Source organism: Rhineura floridana, chromosome 6, assembly GCF_030035675.1.
Source record: "Rhineura floridana isolate rRhiFlo1 chromosome 6, rRhiFlo1.hap2, whole genome shotgun sequence".
Taxonomy (NCBI): domain Eukaryota; kingdom Metazoa; phylum Chordata; class Lepidosauria; order Squamata; family Rhineuridae; genus Rhineura; species Rhineura floridana.
The window spans coordinates 31,463,252-31,477,884 of NC_084485.1; the positions used below are offsets into that span (position 1 = coordinate 31,463,252).

The 14,633-nt window shown below is 42.0% G+C and overlaps 1 protein-coding gene across 2 annotated transcripts in view; it reads left to right on the plus strand.

Moving 5' to 3' along the window:
• Positions 1–14,633, plus strand: part of PREX1 (phosphatidylinositol-3,4,5-trisphosphate dependent Rac exchange factor 1) — a 334,614-nt gene that overhangs the window by 162,279 nt on the left and 157,702 nt on the right. For both annotated transcript variants that reach the window (XM_061631360.1, XM_061631361.1), the window contains exons 3-4: positions 2,367–2,489; positions 10,295–10,399. In XM_061631360.1, coding sequence (XP_061487344.1) covers positions 2,367–2,489; positions 10,295–10,399 — 228 coding nt within the window. The remainder of the gene's footprint in view (positions 1–2,366; positions 2,490–10,294; positions 10,400–14,633) is intronic.

Below are 14,633 nucleotides of genomic sequence, written 5' to 3' on the forward strand. Positions count from 1 at the left end.
CAGGATCCAAGGCCCTCCTCTGGGTGCCTCCTCCTCTGGAAGCTGGGAGTGTGGCAACAAGGGAGAGGGCCTTCTCAGTGGTGGCCCCCAAATTATGGAATGATTTGCTTGACGAGGTGCGCCTGGAGCCAACACTGTTATCTTTTCGACGCCAAGTCAAGACTTTCCTCTTCTCCCAGGCATTTTAGCCTGTGTTTTAAATTGTTTTAAATTTTTAAATTGTGTTTTAAATTGTTTTTAAAAGATGTGTTTTAAATTTGTATATTTGTTTTAATGTTTTTGATTGCTGTAAACCACCCAGAGAGCTTTGACTATGTGGCGGTATATAAATACAATAAATAAATAAATCTGACATCATGCTAAACCATGGTTAAGGAAGCAAGCTGAACTGACAAATGGTCACTTGCAATCAGGTGGCAAGCCCCAGTTCAGTTCATGGGTTGAAATGGATTTGCAAACTATGGTTTATTGCTAACTATAGTTTATTAGGACATCTGAACTGACAAGCACTAGCTTACAACCATCAGTCTACCTCCAGAGTATCATGAAAGCTGATTGCTGAGAGGATGGACAACAAAAACAAGCTCCAAGCCATTATCTACATGTTTTACATGTGGAAACTCAAAACCATGGTTTGTTTTGGCAAGACACCTGGATTGAAGCTATGAAATTGTGCAGAATGGCTTCTAGTTGTTAAATCAAATGTGAATCTGTCATTTTTTGTAGAGATTAGAAAATTGCTATCATGTTAACCCTTGCCCTGCCCCCTGTCTTAGTTTCACAGCTGGACCAAGGGCATCAGTCAGGAGATGTATGACAGGTCAGTGGTCAGAATCAATGAGCATTCAGGACCATAGGGCAAGCCAGAAGGCAAGACCAGTAGAACAAGCTAGGAGTCAGGACTGAAGAACAAGACCAGTTACATTAAAGCTCAGGTGGACCTTGTTGCCCAAGCGAAGCACTACTGAGACAAGAAGGCCACTCATATTCCTTTCTGCCCAGGAGGAGCTTGCCTGGGCAGAGTCAGTCCAGAAGATCCTTTCCTGAAAAGATGCAAAGACTTGCCATATGGGGTAGTGGGCAGCAATTTGTGGCACAGGTTAATTTCTCAAAAGCAAACGTAAAAAGAGCACATTAGATTCCTTTTAGTCAGGAGTTAAGATGGTACAATTTTACTTGTTTATTATGTATTTATATAAAAGATTTGCATGTTACTTTTCTGCCATAAATGGCATGCAAGGCAGTTTAACAGCAGTTCATAAACACACATCAAAAATCATAATAAAGCGTGAGAGAACAGATGAAATAAGAGACTATGCTTTGCAAGGGCACCTTTTGAGGAGCTTATGATGATGTTCTCAGCTGCTGGGCAGGTGCACAAGGAATCATGAGATTTTCAAGTACCCTGGTTCCAGACAGTTCAGAGTTTTAAAGTCAAAGACAATTGGGCACAGAAAGAAACAAGAAATAAAGTAATTATAGCTGAACAGTGAGCATCAGCTAGATATTGCATCAGCACAGCTACATATTTAAGGTGGTGTGTTTTCTTACTAGCCAGCAAAATCAAACAGCCAATTGGAGATTCTCTCCCTTCATCCTTTATTTTATTACATATCCTCTTCTTTCTTTCTTTCTTTCTTTCTTTCTTTCTTTCTTTCTTTCTTTCTTTCTTTCTTTCTTTCTTTCTTTCTTTCTTTCTTTCTTTCTTTCTTTCTTTCTTTCTTTCTTTCTTTCTTTCTTTCTTGTTCCTCTTCTCGTAGGTTTCTCTTTGTCTCTTGTTCTGTGCAGAACATCTTCAGTTCTAAAGCTAAGTGGTGATATTTCTAATGTTGGAGATCAATGGGGCAATTATTGGGTTTTAGCTCCCATTTGTACAGATTGGATGCCACACTAAACTATGGCTTGTGCTATCCATAGTTTAGAGCCCAAAGCATAGTTTGAGCATCAAAGGGTTGAGATTCCAAACTGCACAAAACCATGCTTTCAAATCAATAGTGACCATAACTAGTTTGTCAACACAGACAGTACAATAAGCCATAGCTAGCACAAACCATAGTTTTCAAATCTACTGCAAACCATGGTTTCTCTTTCTGTCTTGCTAAGCAATCACAAACCATGGTTTGCCAATTCAGACATTTTCCCTAGTAATAAATAACTGTGGTTTGATGTGATGCCTCAGCTGAGCCTGTATGTGTTATTACAGAATAAAAATCAACATGAGGATAGTTTCAGATGGATGGATGGATCAGAATAATATTTATTTATTTATTAAATTTATTTATTATCAAATTTATATACTGCCCTTCCTCCCAGGAGGAGTGCCTTTTATTAGCAGTTATATTAATGGAGTTTTCTTTATGTTTCAGATTTTATTTTCCAACATAGAAGATATACTTGATGTTCACAAGGACTTTCTGTCTGCTCTGGAATATTGTTTACAACCGGAACCTCAGTCTCAGCATGAACTGGGAAATGTTTTCCTAAAATTTGTGAGTATGATCCAAAATGCATTCTTGCAAATGCATGTTGACAACATTTTGGTAACATGTTTTACCCACCCCTCTCCCTTAAGCAGCTCCAAATCTCCAAGAGTTTGTGACATGATCTGGACAATATTTATTTTGCATGCAAGTTAAGTTAGAAAAAGGGGGGGGGTTGGCTGTGAAATATTGTAAACCACATCAACCATAGCTGAACATGAATGTTCCAGGGTAAATGTGAGGATAGGTGTGTTTGGCCCTCCAGATATTGCTGAACTACAGCTCCCGTCATCCCTGACCGTTATCCATGCTTGCTGGAGCTGATGGGAGTTGTAGTTCAGCAACATCTGGAGGGTCAAAGTTTCCCCACACTTGCTCTAGAGGTTTTCAGATGAAGTCAGGACTTCTTGATATGGTTGTTCACTTCTCACTGTGTTGGAAAGTCCAATCTTATTCCTGATATCTTTTCCTCCTTTTTCATTTTTAATGACATCAGAAAGCCTTGATCTCTTCCTAGGTGCAATCTCAGGTGTTAAGGAGCCCTGCCAGATGAATGAATGAATGAATGAATGAATGAATGAATGAATGGACAACCCTACTTTCCATTGTTCAAGGCATTCTGCAGAATACTCACTCTGAGCAATTTTAGAAGCTCCACCCTTTTTATAACATTGAAATTGCAGGCAACAAAACCGTATATTCAATCTGAAAGTCTTCCTGTTTGGAGCATTGATTTAACATAATATATTTTTTACTAGGAACTTTCCTTAAGAGAGTTTAGGTGATCTAATCCAGTTTCTCCCATGTATCTATTTGTCTGTGTCCACTCACTGGTTCATATTCTGCCTGATCTTCTATTGTTTTATTTCTTTCTGTGTGTTTTTCTGTGAAGGCTTAGCCCTGAAAAGTGACCAATCAATCAATTAATAAATATTGCGTGTCCTAGATTGCCGTGTATGACATTACATGCATTTCTCATGCACTAAGCCAGTGTCACCAACCATAGGCTCCTACTGCATTGCATATACAACTGTCAGTGTGGTGTAGTAGTTAAGGTGTTGGACTATGACCTGGGAGACTAGGGTTCGAATCCCCACGTAGCCATGAAGCGCACTGGGTGACCTTGGGCCAGTCACTGCCTCTCAGCCTCATGAAAACCCTATTCATAGGGTCGCTATAAGTTGGAATCGACTTGAAGGCAGTACATTTACATTTACACATGCAGGTGGGGTAGTTGTGCGTGGCCATCTGTTTACATGTAGTTCAGTAATTCCTCCAGTCTGGGTAGAAATGTGGCAACACGTGAAGCGGCCCTAAGTTAAAATGAAGCCTGGGAGAGAATTTCCCAAGTAAGAATAGTTCTGTTTTTAGATAGATGCAGTTAGTGTCCATGATACAGTTGGTAACTGCATGTTCAGCTTTCCAGGGGTAGCCTCTGTAATTATGTAACTGATAATTTCCTCATCCAGTGAAGAAACCTCAATGTCACCCGGCGAGGAAATTAAACACTTCAGGCACTGGGTAATTTAAAAGCATAGCTTTCATACTTGTGGCTCTTATGCATGAAGGGCAGCTGGGAAAGTCTTGATGAAAGCCCTCTGGCGTGTATATAATTATTGAATATATTGAACTGAGTTTTGCCAGGAGATGTCACAATCTAAATATAACCTCTAACAATGTTGCCAGAATCACAGAGCTGCAATCACAATTGACAAACTTGACACTGGGTCTTGCTGCCCCAACATCAGCTTTTCTCAAGTAGAGTTTAGTGATGCTGAAGGATGATATTTAAAAAACTGGTTTTCTAGCATCCTGTTCATAAATATACCTGAATGTTGTGCATAGGGCAAGCGTCTGACACCCTTGGGCTTGAATGTGTTGAGACTGAGACATAGTGGCGTGGTGGTGGGGAGCCTGTGGCTCTCCAGGTTCAGCCCCAACTAGCATGGCCAATGATCAGGAATGATGAGAGTTGTAGTCTTAGCAACGTCTGGAGGGTCACAGACACCCTGTTCCAGACTGAAAGAGTTATTTGGGGTTAACATAAGAAGAGCCCTGCTGGATCAGACCAAAAGCCATTCTAGTCCAGCACTGTGTTCTCACAGTAGCCATCCAGATGCATATGGAAACCTAGAAACATTGTGCCAGGGCAGGGGTGGAGAACATTTGGCCCTCCAAGTCTTGCTGAACTGCAAACACCATTAGCCCCAGTAAGGGTGGCCAATGGCAAGTGATGATGGGAGTTGTAATTCAGCCATATCTAGAGGGCCAAAGGTTCCCCACACCTGTGCCAGGAGCCCTGGGCATCTGTCCTTATTGGCTATGCTTCGTCAACTTCTTTTCTAGCTCTGGCTCAAGCTTCCAGCTGCAACTCAAGTCCCCAGTTACAGTTAAAACAGCAGAGAGCTGGACTGTGGGTCAGAACACCCCTATCCCAGATCTAAACTTGGATATGGATGTACCTTACCCCATCCTTGCAGTAAGAGCCAGGTTGCAAATTTTGGCTTGTTGCACAGAGTGGTGCGCTGTTTAGGGGATTGGGGAAAGATCAAGTAGACCCAGGGTCAAATCCTGCGTAGCCATGAAATTCACTGGGTGATCACTGTCTCTCAGCCTAACCTATCTCACAGGCTGTTTGTGGGGGTAAAATTAGTAGGGCAGACCCACTGCATACCACCTTGAGCCCCTTGGAGAGAATGGTGGGATGCAAATGAAAGTAATGGATTAGTTAAAGAATAAATAAGTAGAATGAGTGAAGGTAATCCCTCTGATTTCCGCTGACTCCACCCCCCTTTACATGGAGCTGAATATTATTATTCAATAATATTTTAGGCTACAAACCTAACCATGCCTACTCAGACGCAAGTCTCATTGAATTCAGTGGGTCTTACCCTCAGGTAAGTGGGATTAAGATTGCAGCCTTAGTCATCAGTAAAACTGTTGACAAACACTTTTTTAAAATAAATTGCTACTTCTGTTAATGACCTTAATCTAGCTAGCCCTTTGGGGAGCATTGCAATACTTTTTACTGTACTCAGATTCTGGTCCCCCACCCCAGGAAATGAAATCTTCAGCCTCCATACATATAAAACAAGCTCTCTTACCTCTGAGCTGTGGTCTCTCTCCACACTTCATAAAGTGTACTTTTAAGTGCAAAAACTGTCCTGTTCTGTTGCATCATGCCCCCCCCCGCCATAAAGTTTCCTGCGTCTGGTGACCAGGAACCTTTGTATTTACAATATTCCAACCTTCTGTTAAAACTTGCCTGAAACTGAAGCAGCTGCAATTCCAGATGTGCAGTGTCGTAGAGGATAAAACCCATGAGCCAGCTGTGTTCCAGCTTCTTTCCTTAATCTTTTTGTGGCTGCTGCTTTATTTGCCACAATTGTTGAATTTGGATGGAAATAATATGTAATAATGATAAATGAAAAGGCAAAACAAATGTATAATTAGATTATAGTGAGCAAAATCTTTAAGGACAATGAACACATCCCTTTAAGTAGCCTCCAGTTTGTTTTATCTGGAACCTGTGCTGTTCTTTGGAGACAGTAGATCTCTTCCATTAGGTAACAGGAAAGGAATTCACAGTTCATGGAGTTTATGATCCTATAATGAAAATGATTGACGGCAGATTCAGGGCAGACAAAATAAAGTACTACGTCAGAAGGCTGCGTAATTTACTTACGGAATTTGCTGCCTCAAGGCATCCACTGGTTTGAAAGGGGATTTGACAAATTTGTGGAGGATCACTCTATCAGTGGCTATCAGCTGTCATGGCTAAATAGAACCTGCAGATTCAGAAATAGTATACTTCTGGGGACCAATAGCTAGGGAAGGTGGTTCTTTTTATGCCTGTTTTATGGGTTCCTTGGAGGCCATAAGGTTGGACTAGTCTTTCAGATGTTGCTGGATTCCAATGGTCAGTGATGGATTGGAGTTGTAGGATCAACATCTGAAGGGTCATACTCCAATGACATCTGGAGGGCCACAGGTTAGCCATCCTTGGATTAGATTACTAGAGTCAGCATCAGCCCCCGGCATCCTCGGGCAGTTGCTAGGGTCTTAGCACACGGGCAGGGCCCACTACTGAGGTCCTCCTTCCCCCCCTTTAAGACTAGTCATTTTAATTTCCCACAGAATGGCATGGCATTGTTCTGGGGCACTATGATTAAAAGAGAAGCTAGATCCAACCACTTGGTACTATTTGGAGCACTATTGTCCTCCACCCCTAGGTAAGTGTACTAAGACCCACGGATGGATGAGGAAGGCTACTGAGGGCCCTTTCCCCCGAGTCCCTTCAAACCGGGGACTGGCCCTAGCTGAACTAATGTCAAGGCTAAGCCATACCCAAATCCAAGCCTAAAGTGTGTATTTGTCAATCCAGAGTTCCTGAAGTCAGTGCTGAAGTTGGAGCCTAGCAGGGTCCTGTGTGATAGGCGAGGAGGTAGTGCTGAGCTGGCCAAGCAGGGCCAGGCTTTATTCTAGTAAATATGCCCGGCCTGGCCAATCCAGAGGGTTCATACTGCCCTCCATTTGTTGGAGCTTATTCCCCTCTTTTCTCTTTTCTCCTGTCTCCTCTGTGTCTGAAGAGGGCTCATTGAGGCCAGGTGGTTCTTGGTTCAAGCAACTGATGACAACCCATGTTACACCTTTTTGATATTTTTTTAAGGGAGACATCTAAGGATTTTCACATGTGTACTGGTTTGGTCTTCTGCACATATTAACACATGATCATGGGAGACTGTCGAGTTTCATGATTTAAATTACTTCTGGTCTTGCTGGGCTGTTAATGGTTGAAGCCTTTCCTGTTAGTTATTGTGGAGAGGTACAGTTTAAACTTTAACAATGCTCTAGGGGTTTTAGTTGTGTTTGCCTTCACAACAGCCATCTTAGGTTCATCACTGTTAGCAAGGCTGAGCCACAGTGTATTGCCCAAGGTGCTGCAATGAATCTACTGGTGGGGGAATTCAAACTCAGATTCAATTATCCACTGAATAACCCTCACTCACTCTTTGCTCATTTATTGAAAAGAAACTGTTTTACAATGGTTCCAATCCTATCTCCAAGGTTTTTTTCAGAGAATAGCATTGGATGATTCCCTTTCACCCCCCTGGCAGTTGTGCTGTGGGGTGCCGCGGGGTACCATTTTGTCTCCAATGCTGTTTAACATCTATATGAAGCTGTTGGGAGTGGTCATCAGGAGATCTGGGGTTAGATCTCAGCAGTATGCTAATGGCACCCAGCTCTATTTCTCTGTACATCTGAATTGGGAGAGGCCGTGCAAGCCCTGGACCATTGCCTGGACTCAGTGGTGGGCTGGATGAGGACCAATTAACTGAGTATGAATCCTAGCAAGATGGAGGCACTGTGGGTTGGTGGTTCCTGAGTTTGGATAATTAGTCAATTATCTGCTTTGGATGGGGTCGTACTTCCTCTGAAATAGCAGGTTCATAGTCTGGGGGTACTCCTGGATCCATTCTTGGTGCTAGAGGCCCCACTTCTTTTACCAGGTTTTACCAGCTTTGGCTGGTAAGACAGCTGCAGCCATTTCTGAATTGGGATAGCCTGTCCACTGTTGTGCACTGGTAACCTCCAGGCTGGATTACTGTAATGTGCTGTATGTGGGGCTGCACTTGAGGTTAGTCTGGAAGTTGCAGCTGGTGCAAAATGTGGTGGCTGACTGTTCACTGGGGCAGGGTATCACTAACATGTTACCCCACTGCTGAATGTACTGCACTGGCTGCCCATTAGTTACTGGATTAAGTTCAAGGTTCTAGTTTTGGTATACAAAGCCCTATTCAGTTTGGGACCAAGATACCTAAAAGATCATCTTAATCCCTTACATACCCAGTCAGTCACTGAGCCTTTTAAACAGAGACGTTATCCCAGTCTTAATCTGTGTTGCAATTGCTCTTTAAGATGTTTTGTTTTAATGTTTTTGAAGATGTTCTGTTTTAATATGTTTTAAAGTCTTTTGTTTTATGATGTTTATGAATGAATGGAAAGCTTTTCATAACTAGGAATCCAAGTGTTGTATCCAATGAAGTTGTCCTGTTTTCAGAAAGACTGCCGCTTGTGCAATGGAACTTCCACTCTGTGGGACCTTCCAAATCTGTCTGGGAGGTTCTCAGGAGTTAGTTATATATAGTTATATATTGCTCACTATAGACTAAGGGGAATATAACTACAAGCAATAATGCATGTGGAATATGCACACTGAGACTCCCCAGAATAAATATGTTCTGAAGGCACAGAGGCTACCATCTTGCTAAAGCAAAGCAAGTTGAAGTCTGACCAGTGCCGGGATGGGTGATTGCCTGAGAACCACATGTACATTGGGCTCCATGATGGAAGAAAGCTGGGATATAAATGTAATAAAAGAAACAAACAGATAAAAAACAAATGGCAGATGTCAAGGAGCTAAATGGAAATTCAGTACCTGGGGCAACCTCTTTATTCTTCTGCTGAATACTGGCAGTATTGCTAGCCACCTAGCTCATCTTGGTCAACCATGAAAGGATTTATTATTCCTTGTCTGATTGATTCTGTCATGAAAATGGTTTTACTACTTCTCTAGAAAACATTCTGTGCCATTCTGCAGACAACTGTTTTGTAGCAGGCATAGCATGTCTGATCTTCATTTAGTGGGGAAAAATTCTACTATCCAACTTGAACTGTGACATAGAAAGTACAGAATGTAACACAGCTAGCAGCTGCTTGCTTTTTGATGTTAGTAGGTAGGAAGAATTTATTTCAGCTAGAAAATTGGAGTGTGCTTATACATGATGCTTGTAAGATATTTGTGTCTCACAGAAATTTGTAGGGCACAAAGGCTGTGTGTGTGTGTGTGTGTGTGTGTGTGTGTGTGTGTGTGTGTGTGTGAGAGAGAGAGAGAGAGAGAGAGAGAGAGAGAGAGAGAGAGAGAGAGAGAGAATGAGAATCCAGCAGGCAGCTTGTGTTTTGTTTTTGTTTGTTTGTTCCCACCCACAAAGAGACAAGCCATATTTTAAACTGAGCTGTGGCTTGTCTCTTTGGCACTGAAAACTGCTACATCAAACGCAACAGCGCTACATCTGTTCATGTAATTTCCCCCCAGGTATATATAACATCTTCACTATATGATGAACTAAGACATAGTTTTTCTGGATTACGTCCAGAGTTTGCATAGATTTCTGAGGGTCTCACTCTCTGTGCGTCTGTTGTGCGTACATAAGAAGAATTTGTTTCCCACCTTGAAGATCCTTTTCCCTACCTTTTTTACATCCCGTGGTTGTCCTTTGTGTCATTTTCATACATCACGTTCAACTATAGTTTAGTGTAATGTGAATGAACTTAGATGTGCCTCAGATTCGTGCATTCCTGCTTTCCTCTCTTCTTCTCATGCAGCTGAGGGGAGGTGTTTTGCTTCTGTTTTTAGTTAGTCACAATTTGTTTGGTTATCCAGACCACCAAACTGGTTAATATTAACTATGGTTTGTATGAAATAAGCCAACTTGGAACCATGTGCAAACCATGTATTTATTGTAACACATGACCCTAATATTTCTACAGTGTCTTTCCTATTCTCATTGAAAAGTTTTTCATTGAAAAGTATCATATTTATAATCTACTATTTAAGAAGGTAATCCAGAAGCTTCAGAACTTCAATAGCAAGGTGATATCTCCAATGTTTACGCTGTAATACAAGCATATCCCATAATTTCCACTGCATGTCATTTGTACACCTTTGAAGGAAAATTTTAAAAAATTAATTGAACTTATTTAAAGTAAATGAAAACTCATTAACATAAGTTTTTTTTCTTTTCCCCTTGCAGAAACACAAGTTCTGTGTATATGAGGAATATTGCAGTAACCATGAAAAAGCACTCCGACTTTTGATGGAACTGAACAAGATCCCACCTGTGAGAGCATTCCTACTGGTAAGGACTGATAGTACCAAAACTACACATGAAGCTCAGTTATGTGTTGCTTTTAAAAGGCTGTAGCAGAGTGATAGGGCATTTGCTTTGCATGCATAAGGTCCCAGGTTCAATCCCTGGCATATCCACGTGCGGCTGGAACAGCTAGAGAGCTGCTGCTAGTCAGTGTCGACAATACTGAGCTAGAGGGACCATTGGTCTGATTCAATATGAGGCATCTTCCTATGTTCCCCACAACACTTAACAAAGCAAAACAAAATATGGTCACAAATACTACAGTCTATAGCAGAAGACCATATGTAGGGATGGGATCTCTTCACCCTTTCTCCTCTAGTAGTGGTTCCACTGAAAATCACCCCCAATCTGCTCTGTGACTATGAGGAAAAACTAAAGCAGTTAAAACTTGTTCAAGGGCTGTGGCCTAAAACAGGGGTAGCCAATGTAGTGCCCTCCACTACAACTCCCATCATCCCTGGCCATAGGCCATCCTGGGTGGAGCTGATGGGAATTGTAGATCAAAACATCTGGAGTACACTACCCTTGATCTATAGGCTTACTGATAATAGCAGTTTTCCTGAAGGTAAACATGTATGGGTCTTGCCAGGGCTTGGATTGGCACCTGTGTATGCCACTTTGAGTTCCACTGAAAGAAAGGAGAAGATAAAGAATGAACATAGATAAAACTGGTTCGGTTGAATTCTTTGATACAAAATATGTTGTGCCTTAATAATTTGTTAAGTTTGCACCTTTTGAGATTTCTCTTCTCTTTGTTTCCCAGGCTGATGCCTCCTCTTCACTCTCTTTCCAGTTCCTGTTTTTTAAAACTTACTTCCCATTTCTGATCAATAGATCTGCCAGAATGTGTCACTTCTTGTGGTCACAAGAATGCTACGTGGCCCTTTTGTTTATTGTGATTGTTCTGTGCATGGTAGTAAATTGATGTGCCGTTATCTCCAGATGGTTGGAATATCTAGACAGTTAGCATATCTAAGAAGAAGGCAGTAGATTGCTGTTGATATGCCACATACCTGAATGTTATCTTAAGTCTAGTTCTGCTGGCAAGATATAGCCAGTACAAATGTAAGAATGCTCTTTGCTGGATCAGATCAAGTTCTTTCTAGTCTCACTTTCTGTGTCCATCAGCAGTCAGAGATTTTGATTTCTCTGGGAAGCTCAGAAGCAGCATTTAACAGAGATGGGCATTCTCTGTTGTTTATCCTTAGCATATGATGGTCGAAAGCATACTGCCTCTAAATACAGAAGTTCTAGACTGCTGTTGTGGCTATTTACTACAGTATCTTTCCTGTATTTGTCTAAGTGCCAAAGATGTGGTGTTTGTCAAATAAGAACAAAAGAAGAGCCTGCTGCATCAGGCCAGTTGCCCATATAGTCCAGCATCCTGTTCTTACTGTGGCCAACCAGATGCCTATGGGAAGCCCACAAGCAGGACCTGAGAGCAACAGTTTTCTCCCCTTGTGCAGTTTCCATCAACTGGTATTCAGAAGCATACTGCCTCCAACAGTGGAGATAGAACATAGCCATCCTCATTCTCATAGGGGAAATAGTTGGAGAGTTAATTTTTAAAAATAGATAGATAAATAGCAGATGGTGTGTGTGAGAGCGAGAGAGCGCTGGATTGGGACCATGATATGGGGGAAATGGATTTTAATCTTTTATCCTTACCATGACCTTAACTGGAATGGTAACTCCCTGCATGCCAGTTGTTCGCAATGGGGAGAAAGTTCATTGGGGCACTGGGTTAAAAACAACTCCTCCCCCACACCATTATCCTAATACACCTTGCCCAACCTCTCACTGGCTATTTTTTTTCAACTATGTGAGGATAAAGCACTAGTTTGTCTTTAATACTTTTTTAACAATACTGCAAGCTAGAGGCCATCATGTCATCAGTGTCTTCCATTGTTGGATCTTCCTGTTACAGTAGAAAGACACCTCAGTGTTGCTGCCTGCTAATCTGATGGAGATGTCTTTGCCTTTTAATGGCTGAAAAGTGGACATAAATTCTGCAGTTACTGTTGCTTCTCTTACTGCACTGCTGCCTCACTACGTGCTCATCGCTTTACTTGTGAGTTTAACATAGCTCCGTGCGCATAACACAATACTGATTGTAAGTCAGCTCAACATAGAAGATTGGTTTTTTCCCCAGGAGATAAATCAGCCAGCCAGTTTGCCATATTGCCTCATGGACTGCATTTCGACATCATAAAATTGGGCCTGGCAGCTTGCTGCACTGAGAAAACCCTCTCGCAACCCAAATTCCCATTTTATGATATAGGAAAAATCCTGGTGTCAATGTGACTGGCATTACATTAAAGAAACAATAGTGAAAATTTCTAAGGTGCACAAAATATAGTTTATTCAGCCTGATGCTTTTTGAATGCACATTCATCAAGGTAAAAAAAAAAAGCATCACTGACAGTTCCAGTCTTATACATGTCTACTCAGAAGTAAGCCCAATTGACTTCAGTGGGACTTACTCCCATGTAAGTGTGCATAGAATTGCAACCTGAATCACTTTGCAATACAGCTCATAGAAAACACAATGTTTTGTTTTTACCACCGTTGAACGTACCTGAAATGTGTTGGGCGGAATACATTATATTTTAATATGCCCAGCCCTAGACCATAGGAAGCAAATACAGCAAGGCTGCAGTCCTATACACCCTTCCCTAGGAGTAAACCTAGCTAACTCAGTGGGACTTACTTCTGAGTATACATGTATAGGCTTGCCCTGTTAGTGATCTAAGCTGTTGGTCCATCTAGCTCAGTCTTATCTACACCTACTAGGGTTGCCAGGTTCTTGGCCTGGGACTGATCCTGTGTCTTTAGGAGAAGAGAAAGTCAGCCAAGTGCAGGTGTTCTTGCAACCCTGTAATGAGAAAAACCACAAGGTGGAATTCTCCCTTCCCTCTGCACAACTTTTAAAGATACAGAAGACCTCTTGGTTGCCAGGCCCAGCCTCCAAGAGGTCTTTTGTATCATTAAAAGTTGTGCAGGGGGAAGGGAGAATTCCACCTTGTGGTTTTTCCCATTACAGTGTTGCAAGAAAGCCTACATTTGGCTGACTTTCTCTTGTCCTAAAGATACAGGATCAGTCTCAGGCCATGGACCTGGCAACCCTAACACCAACTGACAGTAGCTCTCTGGGATTAAGACAGGAATCTTTCTGAGCCCTCCCTGGAAATGACAGTGTTTGAACCTGGGACCTTCTGCTTGCAGAGCACATTATTTACCGCTCATTTTTCCAAAGATGTTTTCCCTCCTTTTCTCTGCGTTTTGTTTTCTTTCATATTTCATAAAAGGATCTCTGTTCAAATTTTTGAGAAGGAAATTTGACTGTAGCCATTATTCCAGAATGTTTTCTCTACCTACCAATTGAACTGGTTGAAACAAAACTCTTCAGCCTTGTCACCTCATTGTTCCACTGGACAGGATGACTTGTAGGCTCTGATGCTGTTTCATTTGTCCAATAAGAGTTTCTCGTGTGAGTGGAATTGCCCCTTACAGTGGCAGAAATAGAAACCTGCCTTGGAAAATGTGGGAATGTTTCTCTCCTTCTGAAAACTCTGTGATTAAAAGGGGCGGGGGAAATTCAAAGGCAGAAAAAAACATCAAGGAGACAAGGATGGTTGATGATTCATACCACAACCCTGGAAAATTGGACTGTGAGTTTTGGAAGGTAGCACAACAGTCTGAAGAATGTGTGCATCAGAGGGAGACTGTGTGTCTATAGAGGAAATTTTATTATTGGTGTCTGGTGAAAGTATTTTCGAGAAGTGAAATTGTACCTTGTTCAAAACACTTAAGCAATTCTGGGCAGCTGTGTCAGATGTTGCTCTGGAAAACTGATCTCATGAGAACCCCAAACAGGCAGAAGCTGACAGGCTCAGGACTTGAGAGACACTAGTTGCTGTCCAACACATACTGAGTAAGGATATGTCTGTTGCAGAGATGCGGAACCTGGTGCTCGCCAAAGGTCATTGGACTACAGCTCCCATCATTCCTGGCCTTTGGCCATGCTGGCTGGACTGATGGGAGTTGGAGTCCAACAACCTATAGAGGGCCCTAGGTTCATCTCCAGTCAGTTGGTGAGATTTACTTCTGAGTTTTCTGGTTTAGGATTTGACTGTTAGGCCATTTGCACATGAGGCATGCAAACCAGGTTTTGTGCTCCTTGTGTATTGCTGCCCTGGGTGCCTTTGGGAGGAAGGGC